This window comes from Podarcis filfolensis (genome assembly GCF_964270895.1).
Source record: "Podarcis filfolensis genome assembly, chromosome: 16".
Classification (NCBI taxonomy): domain Eukaryota; kingdom Metazoa; phylum Chordata; class Lepidosauria; order Squamata; family Lacertidae; genus Podarcis; species Podarcis filfolensis.
Window position 1 is genome coordinate 13,197,059 of NC_139620.1, and position 14,877 is coordinate 13,211,935.

Genomic DNA, 14,877 nt, shown 5'->3' on the forward strand with positions numbered 1-14,877 from the left:
TTATATTTGGGGAAATTGCTTTGGTGAAAGTGTGTGTGAAAGGCAAAAGTGCATATGTTAGGGGGGAAATGTGCACTAAAATTCTGACGATTTAAAAAATAATAATCATGTTCTGATATGGAAATGTGGAGAACCGATCATAAGATAGGAAAAATGAGAAACTGAAAGAAACCAGAATTGTCAGCTCTGCCTGCCCCTCGGCTCGGATCAGCCTCGATAGAAAGAATCGTCTTGCAGCATTATCCACATCCTGTTATTTTGCAGGGCTGCTGGTGCAAGGTGCAGGTTGCTGTCCTAGTGGGATATCCCAGCAGTTGATTGGAGAGGCAACCCAGCCTTGGCTGTGCCCCATCTCTCCTCTAGCTTTCCCCCACTAGCCATCCCACTGTCTGAAGCTGTGTCCTCCCTGCCTTCTGCAGACCCAGCACAAGTCATCGACATGCCCCCTGAGACTCTCCTGCCAATAGGGATGCAAGGCACCATCAGGTGCCCCAACAAGGCCAATCCTCCGCTGCTCTTCATCAACTGGACCAAAGACGGGCAGCCACTGGAGTTAGGCAAGGTACTTGGCAGAAGCGTTCACCACACCTTCTTGGGCTCATAGGCCTTTTGGGATAACTCTCTTCTGAACAGAACTCTCTCCCTCTCCTAGCTCCCAGGTTGGTCCACAACTCCCGATGGTGCCATTGTCATCGCCACAAGCAACGACAATGCCGTGGGTGTTTACACCTGCACCCCATACAACAGCTACGGCAGTGCTGGCTCCTCGGCACCTACGCGCGTTCTCCTGAAGGTGAGTAGTGGAGACGGCCATGTGTGTGTGTTAGAGCATAAGAGGAGACTTGACTGCTGGGTCATCTAGTCAAGTGTCCTGTGTTCACTGTGGCCGACCCTTGACTGGTTTGGATGTCAAATATGTGTTGTGTTTTACGGCCTAGGATCCTCCCACATTCAGCCTGCGCCCCAAGGAGGAGTATTTTCAGGAGGTGGGGCGGGAACTGCTCATCCCCTGCGCTGCCAGAGGTGACCCCCGGCCCATCATCTCTTGGACAAAGGTGAGGTGGCTCTCTGCATAAACGAGGTAGATCCTAGATAGGCTGTCCAGCGGTGGTGGCTGCTGCCCATTGGGACTGGCCAGGTGGGAGGCCAACAGGAGGCGGAGCCAGAGCCAGTGAGAGGTGGAGACAACTTTATTCTAGTTTTGTCCCCATCCTCCCTCCTCCTCTCTGCTGAGGTAACACTGAGACTGAAGGAGCCGACAAACAGGCTAAGGGGCTTCCCTGTTAAGTCTGGCTGGTTTACTCAGAGCTCCACCTTTTAGCTAGGCTCGAATTCCTTCTCAGTTTATACCAGGGGTAGGCAACCTAAGGCCCAGGGGCCAGGTGCGGCCCAATCGCCTTCTCAATCCAGCCCAGGGGCGGTCCAGGAATCAGAGTGTTTTTACATGAGTTAGAATGTGTCCTTTTGTTTAAAATGCATCTCTGGGTTATTTGTGGGGCATAGGAATTTGTTCATTCCCCCCAAAAATATAGTTTAGCCCACCACATGGTCTGGACCGGCCCCCTGCTGAAAAAGGTTGCTGACCCCTGGTTTATACCTACTAGTATATAGAATCATAGAGTTGTAAGGAGACCCAAAGGATCTTCTAGTCCAACCCCTTGCAATATATTTGAGAACTTGAAGGAAATTTAAAAGTAACTGGCAACATTTCAATTTAAACTGACTTCAGCCATAGTATAGTTAGCAGGGCCCCGATTTCCCCTGGGGTCTTGAACAACTTACTAACATCTCTCTGGTATCCCCCCCCCCTTACAGATGGGCAGCAAGGGCTTAGCCAATGCCCAGGTAGACAAGAACAACAGCTTGGTCCTGCGCCCACTGACCAAGGAGCAGCACGGCTTATGGGAATGCGCCGCCAACAATGGTGTGGCCCGCATCAGTACTGCAACCACTGTCTACGTATTGGGTGGGTACTTCATTCAGAGCACAACAGAATTAAGCAAACTGTACAGAAATGCATTGAAGAACTATTTTGAGTGAAAAGGGATGCGCGCTGCAACTTTCATGGGAGGGCAGTGTGTATGCATACACATATTGGCCTGGTTTGCCTGTTGGTACTAAGCCATGGTTTGTATGGCTTAACCATGGTTTCTTTGACCAGCAGCTTAACCGTGGTTTGTTCCAACAAACAATGGTCATAACCCACAGTTTGTTTTTGCCTTACAAACCTTTGCTTGTTCTAACTATGGCTTGTCATTGCACGCAAACCTGACATGGTTTATTAGGCATGGTTTGCTCGGCAAGCATCTGGTGGGAAGACTGCCATAACTCTGGTAGATCACAAGCCGGTCCTCGGTTAAATTTGTGGTGTCTCGGGTAGATCGGGTAGCAGGCAGTGAGTAAAGATGTCTGCTCAAGACCTTCAAGATCTTCTGCCACTTGGAGCAGCTAGTACTCGGCAAGATGTAGTGTAATCGGCAGCTTTCTATACTGGAGGGACTATAACTTAGTGGTAGAGCATGTAGAAGAGTCCAGATTCAATCCTGGACACCTCAAGTTAAAAAGGGATTGGGTCAGAAGTGATAGAAAAGACCCCTCCCCACCTGCTAGAGCAGACACTACTGGGCTTGATGGACGGAATACCATAAGGAAGCTTTCCGTGCACCTGGTTTAATCCTCAAAAACAAATGTTGGAGGGGCTGGTGGGGGCACTAGTTGATAAAACTGCTGCTGCTGTGGATTTTACCACCCACAAAACCCCGTTGAGCCTCATCCTAATCCTGTCAAGCTAATTCAGTTCTGCTTTTCGTTCCCTCTCATGAACTCTAGGCACCAGCCCCCACACAGTGGCCAACGTCTCGGTGCTGCCTCTCCATCAGGCTGTCAACATCACCTGGGAGCCAGGCTTTGACGGGGGCTACTTCCAGAGGTTCAGCATCTGGTATACGCCGCTGTGAGTCTTCGGTTAGGATTTTGGAATGGAGGCTGTGGGCGCTAGGCCCCAAATGGCTGCTGTGCCCAAAAGTGCTGGGGGGGGGAGAGAGGATGGGGGCAAGGATGCCCCCTCTCCATCAGCTGCTTTCTCAGTGGGGGGAAAGGCACCTATATCAATCACACTTCCTCACAAATATATGCTCTTTCCACCTCCCCTCTGTTCAGAGCCGAAAGGAGGGCATCTTGTCCTGGCACCCAAAGAAATGTGAGCAAGTTTAGTTTGTTTGTGTTCAGCGTAGGAGAGGCTAAGCCAGTGCAGGAACAGGAACAGCAAACTGCCTCTCATGTACTATGTAGTTTTTCAGGGAATTTTTACTGAAACCTTCCATGGTTACCATATGAGGTCATTCCAGGCACACTGACAGTATTGGGCAGTGATCCCTGTTTGAATGTCTTTTGCGTACCAAAGACTTTTAAACAAAAACAAGCCTTTTAAGTTACATTTATGATGTGGAATTAATATAGTTGTTATAGCTCCACGAAACATTTATTTACTCTCTCTTCCAACAGATCAGTTTTGTCAATGCCGTGATGGTTGTCTCAATTGCTGCTTTCCCATTTTCTTTTATTGCAATGGGGTTCTAGGTTGCTTTTGCTTTTATACGTTGCCCAGACAACTCTTGTAATCTAACAGGTGCCTGATAAACTGAGTGAATAGATTAATTAAATAAATATAAACATTACTGTACTGGAATGCTTCTTCCAGGAGCTCACAAGTTCCTTCTGCCTTCTGCTCGAAACCACAGGGGCTTTTCTGTCTCTGGTTTGGATTCTTCTCAGTGACTGCAGCCTCTCCTCCATTTCTGTGCCCCACACAGGTTGAAACGCTTCAATCGCCCTCACCACGACTGGGTTTCACTGCCTGTGCCTGTTGGGGCCTCCCACGTCCTGGTGGAGAATCTGCAGCCAGATACCGGCTACCAGTTCAGCGTTTTGGCCCAGAACAAGCTGGGTAGCGGTCCCTTCAGTGAGATCGTCACCACCGTGCCACTAGGTGAGAGGCACAGGACTCCTTTCCTTCTGATCAGCGATGTGTCACTCCCAAACTATTCCCTTAAAGGAACAATGCACAGTTTCAACACCCGTTCTCTCTTCTTTTCCTTCTTCTCCTCCTCCTCAGGTTTCCCAACAAACACCATGCCACCCAACCCCTCATCTACGACCTCACAGATTTTTCTATCCCCACCTCAATCCCTGATGGCCAACGAGACCACGCGGGGGGTCCTCCTCCTGTGGGAGCCCCCATTCCAATTCTCTGTGGCTCTAACAGGCTACACCCTGGAGCTGCGACAAGACCAGGGGGGCTGGGAGGTTCTCGACGGATCCATTTCCAGCTCTGAGACGCAGCTCCTGGTGCCTGGGCTAATCAAGGTGGGTTCAGAAGGTTGTCAGAAATACAGTTTTGAAAGGTGAGTGCATGGATGCAGCGGGTGGCACTGTGGGTTGAACCACAGAGTCTAGGACCTGCTGATCAGAAGGTTGGCGGTTCGAATCCCTGGGACAGGGTGAACTCCCGTTGCTCAGTCCCTGCTCCTGCCAACCCAGCAGTTTGAAAGCATGTCAAAGTGCAAGTAGATAAATAGGTACTGCTCCAGCGGGAAGGTAAACGGTGTTTCCGTGCGCTGCTCTGGTTCGCCAGAAGCGGCTTAGTCATGCCAGAAGCGGCGGCTCCCTCGGCCAATAAAGCGAGATGAGCGCTGCAACCCCAGAGTCGGCCACGACTGGACCTAATGGTCAGGGGTCCCTTTACCTTTACGCAAACTAAGGCTCGGGGGCCGGATCCAGCCCAATCGCCTTCTAAATCCGGCCCGCAGACGGTCCAGTAATCAGTGTGTTTTTACATGAGTAGAATGTGTCCTTTTGTTTAAAATGCATCTCTGGGTTATTTGTGGGGCCTGCCTGGTGTTTTTACATGCGTAGAACGTGTGCTGCTTGAAAGTGTGTCAAAATATCAAAAGCTGGGATCAGGTGGGCCGGGATTTCCATTGGCTTCAGGGCACTGCATAGCTCCCTGCCTTTCCTTGGGACTGTCAAAAAGTGGAACTATTTAAGCAAAATGATGCCCCTTCGGATGCTGTTAAGTGGGAGAAGGGTTTACTGTACGACCACAGTGACCATAAGAGGGTTTTCACAGTGTGCCCCTGCTTTCTCTCCCACCCCCCACCGCACTGTAGGACGCCTTCTATGAGTTCCGCCTGGTGGCCTTTGCTGGCAGCTACATCAGTGACCCCAGCAACACGGTCAATGTCTCCACAATAGGTAAGGGCCAGAAAGGGGGCAGCAAAATCTGCAGATTCTCAGGATTAGCTCACTTTGCGGGAGGCCACTGGAGCTGTTCAAAGCTCCTTTAAAATGTCACTCTTATTAATAGAAGGGGTGAGCGAATCTCTCGGTTTCTCATTTTCCCAGTATTTCCATGTCAGTTTGCAATTAAAAAAGAAAAGTTCTTATGTTCTGATGCAACAGGGCTCCTACAGCGATTCTTCCTCCATGTCGAGGTTTCTTCCTACCCTTGCCGTTGTGACAGTGTGACATCCCCCCTCTTCCCACCAGGCATGGAGGTGTATCCCTCCCGCACCCAGCTCCCTGAGCTCCTGCCCCAGCCAGTGTTGGCAGGAGTGATTGGCGGGGTCTGCTTTCTCAGCACAGCCGTCATCTTCAGCACAATGGCGGCTTGCATCATGAACCAGAGGCGAGCTGCCCGTCTCCGCAAACGCAGGCAAGGTAAGGAGCTGATGCACAAAAAGTTTGAGCAGACATGTCCTCTTGTCACCCCAGAGGGCGAGACCAGACCTAATAACAGAGATAAGGAACTTCCAGCCTGCGAGCCAAACTTGGTCTGCCCGCACCATTTGGGGCAAGTTACATCCACCCATTTTGCGCCTGATGTCAAAGGAACAATTGGGAGCTTAAAGTGAGCTTTTGATCATTTCTGTGCTGGTCCCATTGAAACCATTTCTCCCTCCCAGAGCTGCTCCTTGAACCTTTGAAAACCTGTTTTCTGAAGATTTAAAGGGCAATGTGGGGCTGTCTGCAAAAGGGCTTTTAAACAGCTCCACACTGCGCTTTGAAGTCCTGATAATCGGGGCTTCAAAGCACATCTGATGTCATAGCAGTGCTAAGTGATTGGCAGGTCGGCTGCATCTCTACAGGGGTGGGGAGGTAAGGATTGGGCCCACTGGCCAGAAAAGATTCCCCGCCCCTGAGCTAATGGATAGAAATGGCAAGGCGCAGATTTTAATTGAACATTACAATAAAACTTGATGGTGCGCCAGGCTGCCTCAGGTGGTGACAGCAGGCTCATCCCTGCTGGCAGTATTTTAGCAGAGGCCGAGCAGCCATTTGTCAGGGATCCTGTCATTGCATCCTGCTCTGCAGATTCTGCACTGAGCTGGACAAGGTTGGTTTACACAACCTCCACTGTCCCAACTCTCCATAGGCTGCATTCAACTAAGTTCTACTCAAAGTAGACCACTGAAATGAACACGCCTATGTTAGTCATGGCCATTAGCTTCAGTGGGTCTACTTTGAGTAGGACTGGCGTTGAGTACCACCCAATGATTTTGTGAGGCAAACAGTCAAGACCCTGTGGTTGCAGAAAATGGTGTCTGGTGCAGAATCCAGCCTTCTGAGGATCCCACCATTGCATTTATAGGAGACACTTTTAATATGCAGAATAAGAAAGTGTGCACAAATTCGCACAATCCATTCAGGCAACAGTATCTAGCTTAATTTTTTTAAGAGCTGCTATGTTTTGGCACATTTGAGTTTGCTTCTAGCAGTTATCATTGGGGATACCCTGGTTTGCTATCTACTGAGAATTTTCTTTTTTAAAAAAATATTATTTATTTAAAGTGTTGCATAAATAATATCTCTTCATTTATTTATTTTAAAGCCTGGAAAGCAACTCATAGGATAGAGGTCACCACCCTTTTTTTAAACTTTGTGGGCACATTTGGATTTTTGAGTGCATGCCCTTCCATTCACTTCTTTCCCCCTTCCCCAGATTGGCACCTCCTTGAGAGACAGAAAAAGAGAAAGCACATTCATGCAGGTTGTGCTTTTCCAAATAAAAGCACATAGAGCTGAAATAGCAAGTGGGGCAGAGCACCACTCTTCCAACTTCCTGCTGCAGCTCTCTGCAATTTTTCCCAGATCAGCTCCCAAAACAGAAAGAGACAAAGCATACTTTTCACAGTGGGGGGAACCCTAGCATTCTCATCACTTCATGACCAAGCTTGTCAGTGAGCAGGAGGGGTTCAGAAGCTGTGTAGGCAGCTGGGAAAGACCTCAAGGGCATCACTGCACCCATGGGTGCCATGTTGGCAGCCCTTGTTACAAGACGTAGCAGCAAAAGCAGGCTAAGCAAGATCCCAAACAGAATCAGTTCAAGCTCCCCTTCCTGTCCCACCTGAGAGCAGTTGCTAAGGTCCTCCTTCAGCTTCTTTTTTCATTACCTTGGAGGTGGAATTCACCTGATCTAGCTTTTAAACATTTATTTATCAAAATATTTTTTCTTCTCTCCCAACTTTTTATGTTTGCACATGGGACCCCCAAAGCAGTTAGCAATCGTATGCAATCATTAGCAATATGTGGGTTTTTTATATAAAAATACACACAACCAATGAGAAACAAGAATACAATGGATTTATTTATTTTTAAGCTGCAAATGGAAACAACAGCAACAATGGTCCACCAAAAGTTACTGTAGAGCTAAGAGTCATATCCTAGGTCAAAAGAGCATGAGGGGAACTTGCAGCTAACACCTGAAGGCAGAGAGATGGCCAGAAGGACCTCCAGGGGGAAAGAGTTCCAAAGCCGGGGTGCCACCACCAAAAAGGCCCCATCTTGTGTGCCCAGTTGCTGCAGCTTAGAGGATGATGAGATATTCTACAGGGCCACCATTGAGGACCTGTGTATAGGTAGCTTTCCATGGGAGGTGATAGCCTGCATCCAAAAACCTTTTGAGGCACAGCTGAGCAATCTCTATCCCTTCCAACACAGCATTTCTAATTGGGCTTGGACACAAACTGGTTGCCAATGAGAAAGGCACAAGATCGGAGTGAAGCGATCGAAGGAAGCAGGCCCAGGTCTGAGCTATACCAGTTGCATTCTGCACCTCCCCAAATCAGCTGGAAGCATCCTGAAAGTCCCCAAGTGGGACGTGGCTGCAAAAGCACTCCCCAGTTATTCACCCCCAGTGATGGTTCACCCCCATCTTCTTACCTCCGAACTTGAAGGGTCCATGTACACGTCACGTCCGAAAGCCATTGAAAGACCTCTTCCTCCTCCATGTATGAATCTAAAATTCTCTCTTCAAAGTTTTCTGCCTCACGGCAATGACTTCCAGAGGTTAATTCCGCTTTGCATAGAGACACACTTTGTTGTTGGATAATATCCAGAACCTGCCGCCAGCCAGTTTTCACTGTGCTGTCCTTGGGAGTTCTGAGACAAGGTGGCGCGTTTTTCTCAGCCTGTTGCATGAATCCACTTACTTCTCTCCATATGGGTCTGTTCCAGAGGTGAGGAACCTTCTTCAGCCCGATGGCTCCAATCCGTTCTGGACAACTTTTCAGGCACCACATGCCTGGGGGGGCGGCAGGGACAGCACCAGATGCGAAACAATGGAGAAAGCCACAAATGTCAATTTTACCTTTGGGCAGAAGGCTAGTTTCTATGTGTGCTTGCTTGCTCATCTCTCCTCTATCCAGACAAGCAAGAGGCATTATCGGGGTAAAGGACACATTCCAGCCAGACAAAAACTCAAGGAAACAAGGCGAATGCAGGGGTGGAGAGGCTGCAGGAGAGTTTGCAAGATGGTTCACATTTCTGTTCTAACCTTTTAGCTAGGACAGAACACCCTGTCCAGGGTGGGGGCAAAATTTGCCATCAAAGTAACTTAAATTCTAAAAGAGGAGGTAGATTCTCTACTCTATTCTCTATTAAGGAAATTGCCTTCGTTGGCTTACTTTCCTAGGTAATTCAGTCTGCTGCTTTTCCAAGGGGGACAGTGGGGAGAGGAGCAACACATGCAACATCTAAACCCACTCCTGGCCACATTAAATCCCTTCTCAGTACCCATGGGGGGGTGCCACACATACACACCCCCTTTCAGTCTTTGCATCCTTAAAGACTAGAAACTTGGTGTCTTAAGTAATAGCTGGGATCCTCAAGAGGGTTGAATTCTATGCCCGATGCTGATGTCTGTGACCACAGAAGATGTGCAGTTCTTCTCTCTCACAATTTGTGCCGCTGCATGATTAGAGTTGCTTGCAAGCTGCAAGGGACTGCATTTTTTAAAAAAAGGAGGAGGAAAAAGAAAATCATGCTTGTTTTCTGAGCTGGACAGGGAGGTGGTCCTTGGAACCGAAGCTGGAAGGGAGTGGGGGTCAGGGCAAGTTTGAAGCTGACACGGGCATGTGTGTGCGTGCATCTGTCTGTTGGCCGTGACGTGGCAGTCGTCCCGTCCCCTTTCATTGTCACTTCTTTTTTGTTTTTTGAGTTGCTCTCCGTGTGATTTCCCCTTTATGTTCTCGTGACCTTCCAGATCCACCAACCGTCTTCTCCCCCAACAAGAAGCTTCTGCCTTCACAGTAAGTCACGCCATCGCATGACATCACTTCCTGCTCCCACTCATGCCAACCCTGCAGCTCCTTCCCCTGTTGCTTCTGCTCAGCCCGCCCTGTGTTTTGCAGGCCACAGCCAGGGGAGAGGGAGGAAGCGTCTAGTGGGGTGGGAAAGGGAAATGCTACAGCAGGGCTCCGCAGGACGGCAAAAACAGAGTCCCACAACAGGCAAGGCTTATAACTCGGTAGTGGAGCCATCCGCCTTGCAGGTACAAAGTCCCAGGTTCAATCCCTGGCATCTCCAGGTAGGGCTGGGAGAAACTCCCCATCTGAAAACCTGGAGACCCTCTGCCAGTCCATGTAGACAAGAGTGACTCTGATGGCCAATATTCTGACTCAACATAAAGCAGCTTCCAACATTAGGCAAGCCGGACGTGAATGCCATAGCCTCCTCCCACTGTTGTTTACGGTGACTGGTATTCAGGTTGAAACAGAACTGATAACAAACCAATCAAAATAATAAAAACAAATTATTAAGAGTCCACTTGCATCAGTTAAATTTTTTGTCCGCATTCCATAGCCACCAGATGAGCTGCAATATGTCTGATCATTACTATTATCTAGTCCCGGCACTGTAATCTGAACTGTGAAAGCGCATGGTGCAGCTGCCTTTGGTGGGAATCTTTTTAACCACAATCCTAGTCATATACACACTGCGTGTATGTTCTGTGAATCCCAACACTCACAAATGCAAAAGCAAAGAAGTTCTGTGACCTTCAAAGCTGAATCCTGTGGCCTGTAGGAACTGGATTAGTACGCTGTCAGAGACTGCCTCTAGGTCCCGGCTCACAAAGGACCAACGCTAGCTGGTAGAACGGTATAAAGTCTTTATTGAAGTATAGTTTCCATTTCCAAATCTTAGCGTGCGTCTCTACGTCTATTCCCTAGATCGGCGAAGTCCCATCTGAATCTCCGCCTCCTGTACACCAGTTCAAGACCCTAGCCTTGCTCCACCTTTTGCGTCTCTCCTTTCGCCTCTGGGTCCTACCACCCCCCGGGGTTCCTTCCTTCCTGGATGCCTCGGATGCGGACCCTTCGGATTCCTCCCCCTCCCTTCGGCGGGCTTTAGGACCTGGCTCCCTTTCCGGGCTGCTCATTGCGCCTCCCTCTGTTACATTTGAACTTGGCGCGCGCGCGCTGTCTCCGACCCTCCTCTCTACCGTTTCCTCGCTCTCCGACGCAGGCGTGGCTGCTGCCGGAGAGCTGCCTGTCGCTGGTGCCTGGAACTCCTCCCCCCTGCTGCTCTCTGGTGGCGTAGCTGGTCCGGATTTCCAGCTGCTGCTCTCCGGTGGGGTAGCTGGTCCGGATCTCCAGCTGCTGCTCTCTGAATCCCCTCTGGTCCCTCCTTCCTGAGGTGCCCCTCTTGGCAACCCCCCAGCTCTGCCCACGGGAGCCCCTTTCTGTGAATCCTCCGATTCGCTGGAGAGACTTAGGGACCTTGGTCGGCTCTCGTCGCTAACTTCTCCCTCCGATTCCTCTCCATCCGTCCCTTCTGCTCCTGAACCCCTGACATACGCATTTTGCAAAATTCTGTCATTAAAAAAAATTGCATGATTTGGACATATTTGCTGGTCATAGCGAGGTTGCTGTGCAAAGCACAAAATGGCAATCTGGGTTCCAAAATTTTGCCAGGTATTTCCCCACACACAGACTTAGCAATGCTACGGACTTGAAACCCGTCTTTAAAATAATAATAATTGAGAACACCGATTCTCAGTAAGCTGAATGTTGCACCTGGTACCACATGAGCATAGGCCTAAATGCCTTTTTGGCCATTTTGTCCATGTCTGATGCCAAGTGTAGAGTCCCTCACTCACCCCACGAGTTATCACCAGAGGTTTCTCAAGCTCCCTTTCAAATTCTGTCCAATTGCCATATTTGGGATCAAGAAAGACATTTTTATCCGGGTGAAATTGATGAAAGGCCCTTAGAAGTTTGTATGTTCGCGTGCATTTGAGGAGCTGGTATGAACAATCACTTATTGAAATACACTTTCTGCTTTTTTTATTTTTTTAAAAAGTCATACCTGCCTTGTCAGGGAGAAGGTATAGAGCCTCATCTTCCTTTAGCGTGCTAGTTTTCTCAGTGCAGCTACAAAAAGTGGTACAGCGGACCACATGGTGATCCTGTGTTTGTGTTTTGACTCTCACCTAGAGCACCTTTTTGGCCGCACATCCTGTTGCTTGCCGCAGCGTGCATTCTGCCTTGCGCAGCTCGATCTCTGCGAGGCTGGCCGTCCTCCCTCTTGGACAGGGTGGTGTCTGTTCTTGACAGCTTTTAGGGAACCCTGGGGCTGGGGTTGGAGGGAAACAGGGCCCAATCTCTTGCCAGCTGACCAATACAAATATATATTTTGGGCTTCTCCCCGCTCCAGAAATTCTACAGGCACTGCTAGCCCAGACAGCGTTGTGAAGATGAAATTCCAGGCCTCCCCGTATCAGAGCCTTCGCCGCTCCCTGCTGTGGGGGGAGAAAGCCAGCACCAGCTTAGGCCTCAACATCACCAGCGGCAATGCGAGGAACAACTCCAGATACACCCTCTATGAGAGCCATGTCGGGGAGCCGCTACCCCTGGAGCGCATCTGCCGCGGGCCCGACGGCCGCTTTGTGGTGCAGAGCGAAGCGCCGCCTCGGGAACGCTTGGCGGCTATGCTGGAACGCTATTCCCTGTCCCTGGCTTCTTCAGAGAGCAGCCTGGGCCAGCTGGAGCCTTACCTGCAGGTCTACTCCCCCCCTAGGCCTGAAGAGCCTGTCTGGCAGAAGAGCGTCCCCCTGAGGCCCAAGAGCGCCAGCCGCTCCCCCCGCGAAGCCAAGGCCTCCGGCTACCGCCAGGGACGCTACTTTGACTACAGCAGCAGCAGCCCAACGGAGGAGGCCGAGCCCTTGTGCATTGTCAACATCAGCCCAGTGGCGACCATGCCGTATGGGGCTACCAAGCAGCGTGCCCAGACCACTACCCAGAGCCCCGAGGGGCACGTGGACGGGCCCGCCACTGCCGCCTCCTCGTCTTCCTCGCCACCCCCTTCCTCTCCAACCTGCCCTAAGCCCCCGATCAGCCAAGCCCATGCAAATACCTCAGCCCAAAGTGGGATTCTGCAGTACTTGAGTCTCCCCTTTTTCAAGGAGATGAATGTGGATGGTGACTGGCCTCCGGAGGAAGAGGAGCAGGAGGAAGAAGAAGAAGAAGAGGAAGAGGAGCAACCTTCCAAACCAGCCCTTCATGAGGCTCTGGGCAGCACTGAACTCACTGGGTTGGGGGATGAGGACAAAACCGTGTGTCCAGCCTACATGGACACGCAAGCCAATCTAGACCCTGCTCAGGTACAGGCCTTGGCCAAATCTCTCCTCAGGCTCCCTCACGCCAACATGGGCCCGGCTAAGGCTGCCTTTCCCGGGACCTCGGTTTGCCCAAGTTACCTCAGTTCCTTTTTGGAAACGCCCTCACCCAAGGAACCAGGGCCTTGGTTGGAGGTGCTGTCGCCCCCTCAGCCCCCCATGGACAGCAGTCAGGCAGAGCTTGGCTACACAGCCATCCCCTCAGAGCCTCACTGGCTCCACGCAGCGGAGGAGCTCCCAGAGTCTCTGCCCCCTGAGAGACACAAGTCGCCCGTTGCCCTGGCAGGGCCGCTCGCTGAGAAGCTGCCGAGGGGCAGCCTGACCAGCCAGAGCAGCGGCCGAGGCAGCGTGTCCTTCCTGAGACCTCCCTCGCTGGCGGGTAGCTACCTCAGTTCCCCCTTTGCAGAAATGACCGGCTGGCAAAGCAGCTCCGCGGGTGAAGAATGCAGACTCAAAAAGGACCCTTCGGTGGTTGCCATCAATAAAAGGTGAGACAAGGGCAGGCAAGGGAGCGGAGGTGAACTAGGCCTGCAGTTTTCCCGGGAGGCTCTGGTGGGTTGGAAGAGTGCTTGGGGGCCTCAAGTAAGCACCTTGCAAAGGATGAGCCAGGGTGAAACATGTCTAGCAAATTTAAAAGTTTCTAGCCATTACGACTGTGCATCGAGACCTGGAAGCACAGGGACAATGCCAGATGAAATTGCAAAAGCTGGAGTGAGGAATAAATGGGATTTCAAGAGGTTATAACCAGTAAAACTAATGCAATAAACCCCACATGAGAATGCAGCCGTGGTAGGAATTTCCCCTTCCTTTCCACACTTAGAGCCCTCTCGGCGTCTTAACTCTGCAACCCTAAGCGGGCACAGAGACTACAAAAGAAATCAAAACAGGAGCCCGATGCAAACAAAATTCTGTCCCCAGTGAAAAAGCTGCTGGTGGAGAAAAGACACTGCTAATTGGTAGGACATCTGCCTTGCACGCAGAAGGCTCCAGGTTCAACCCCTGGGTTCTTCAGGTAGAGCTGGGGACCAGCTCCTGTCTCCAACCCCAGAGAGCTGCTACCAATCAGTGTAGACAATACTGAGACTTGGTACAGGGCAGCTTCCTATCTTCTTAGGCTCTCCAGCTTCAGCAGGCAAGCAGAACAGGATGTGAGGAGGCAGGACACACACCTGCCATACACTCTGTGTCCACAGGATGGAGCCTCCCTTCTAAACATCCTTTCTGTGTTAATTTTGTTATTCTTAAAGCTTCCAAAGTCTTCGCCAGCATTCTTTTAAATTTAACTTTTTGAAATTGAGCCCAACCGTTTGAAATCTGGAGGTTGGTCAGGGTGCAAGACGTCTCCACGCAGGGACACATTGTACCACCCAGAGGTCCTTTGCAATACAGGAGGGGGGAGGGACCATGCCTTGGTGGTGGAGCACCTATACTCTGCAGGCAGAAGGTCCCCAGTTCAATCCCTGCTATATCTGATTACAAAGGTTCAAGGAGCAGCAGGTAATTGGAGAAACAGCCAGTCAGAGTAAACAATACTGGGTTACAGGAGCAAAGAATCTGAGCTGGACCGAGACACCTTCCTGTGTTCTAAGGGAGAACATAGCTCAGTGGTGGAGCACCTGCTTGGCATACAGAAGGCAACAGGTTAAAAAGAAAATTAGCAGATCAGAGTCTTTCCCATCACCTGTGCCTGAGAGCCTGGAGAGCCAGTCCAGGGCCATCTAGAGAATTAGACTCACCTGGTATTATAGAGATGGGGAACCTGTTTCAGTCTTAGAGTAACATTCCCTTCTAAGCACCTTTCCTTGGGCCACATACCTAGGTTGGGTGAAGCCATAGGGGACAGGGCACAGAGCAAAAGGTGTAGAATTTAAATTTGTAGGCCGTTTTCTTTTCAATTACCTTTGTGCACATGCTTGCACACT

The 14,877-nt window shown here is 50.4% G+C and overlaps 1 protein-coding gene across 6 annotated transcripts in view; it reads left to right on the forward strand.

Annotated features, from left to right (window-relative positions):
* Nucleotides 1-14,877, forward strand: part of IGSF9 (immunoglobulin superfamily member 9) — a 69,958-nt gene that overhangs the window by 52,009 nt on the left and 3,072 nt on the right. For 4 of the 6 annotated variants that reach the window (XM_083591742.1, XM_083591743.1, XM_083591741.1 and 1 more), the window contains exons 9-19: nucleotides 420-562; nucleotides 653-793; nucleotides 939-1,055; nucleotides 1,816-1,966; nucleotides 2,830-2,953; nucleotides 3,813-3,988; nucleotides 4,115-4,365; nucleotides 5,169-5,253; nucleotides 5,548-5,718; nucleotides 9,497-9,587; nucleotides 11,995-13,443. In XM_083591742.1, coding sequence (XP_083447868.1) covers nucleotides 420-562; nucleotides 653-793; nucleotides 939-1,055; nucleotides 1,816-1,966; nucleotides 2,830-2,953; nucleotides 3,813-3,988; nucleotides 4,115-4,365; nucleotides 5,169-5,253; nucleotides 5,548-5,718; nucleotides 9,497-9,587; nucleotides 11,995-13,443 — 2,899 coding nt within the window. The remainder of the gene's footprint in view (nucleotides 1-419; nucleotides 563-652; nucleotides 794-938; nucleotides 1,056-1,815; nucleotides 1,967-2,829; nucleotides 2,954-3,812; nucleotides 3,989-4,114; nucleotides 4,366-5,168; nucleotides 5,254-5,547; nucleotides 5,719-9,496; nucleotides 9,588-11,994; nucleotides 13,444-14,877) is intronic. The other 2 variants (XM_083591745.1, XM_083591744.1) reach the window with 1 other exon arrangement.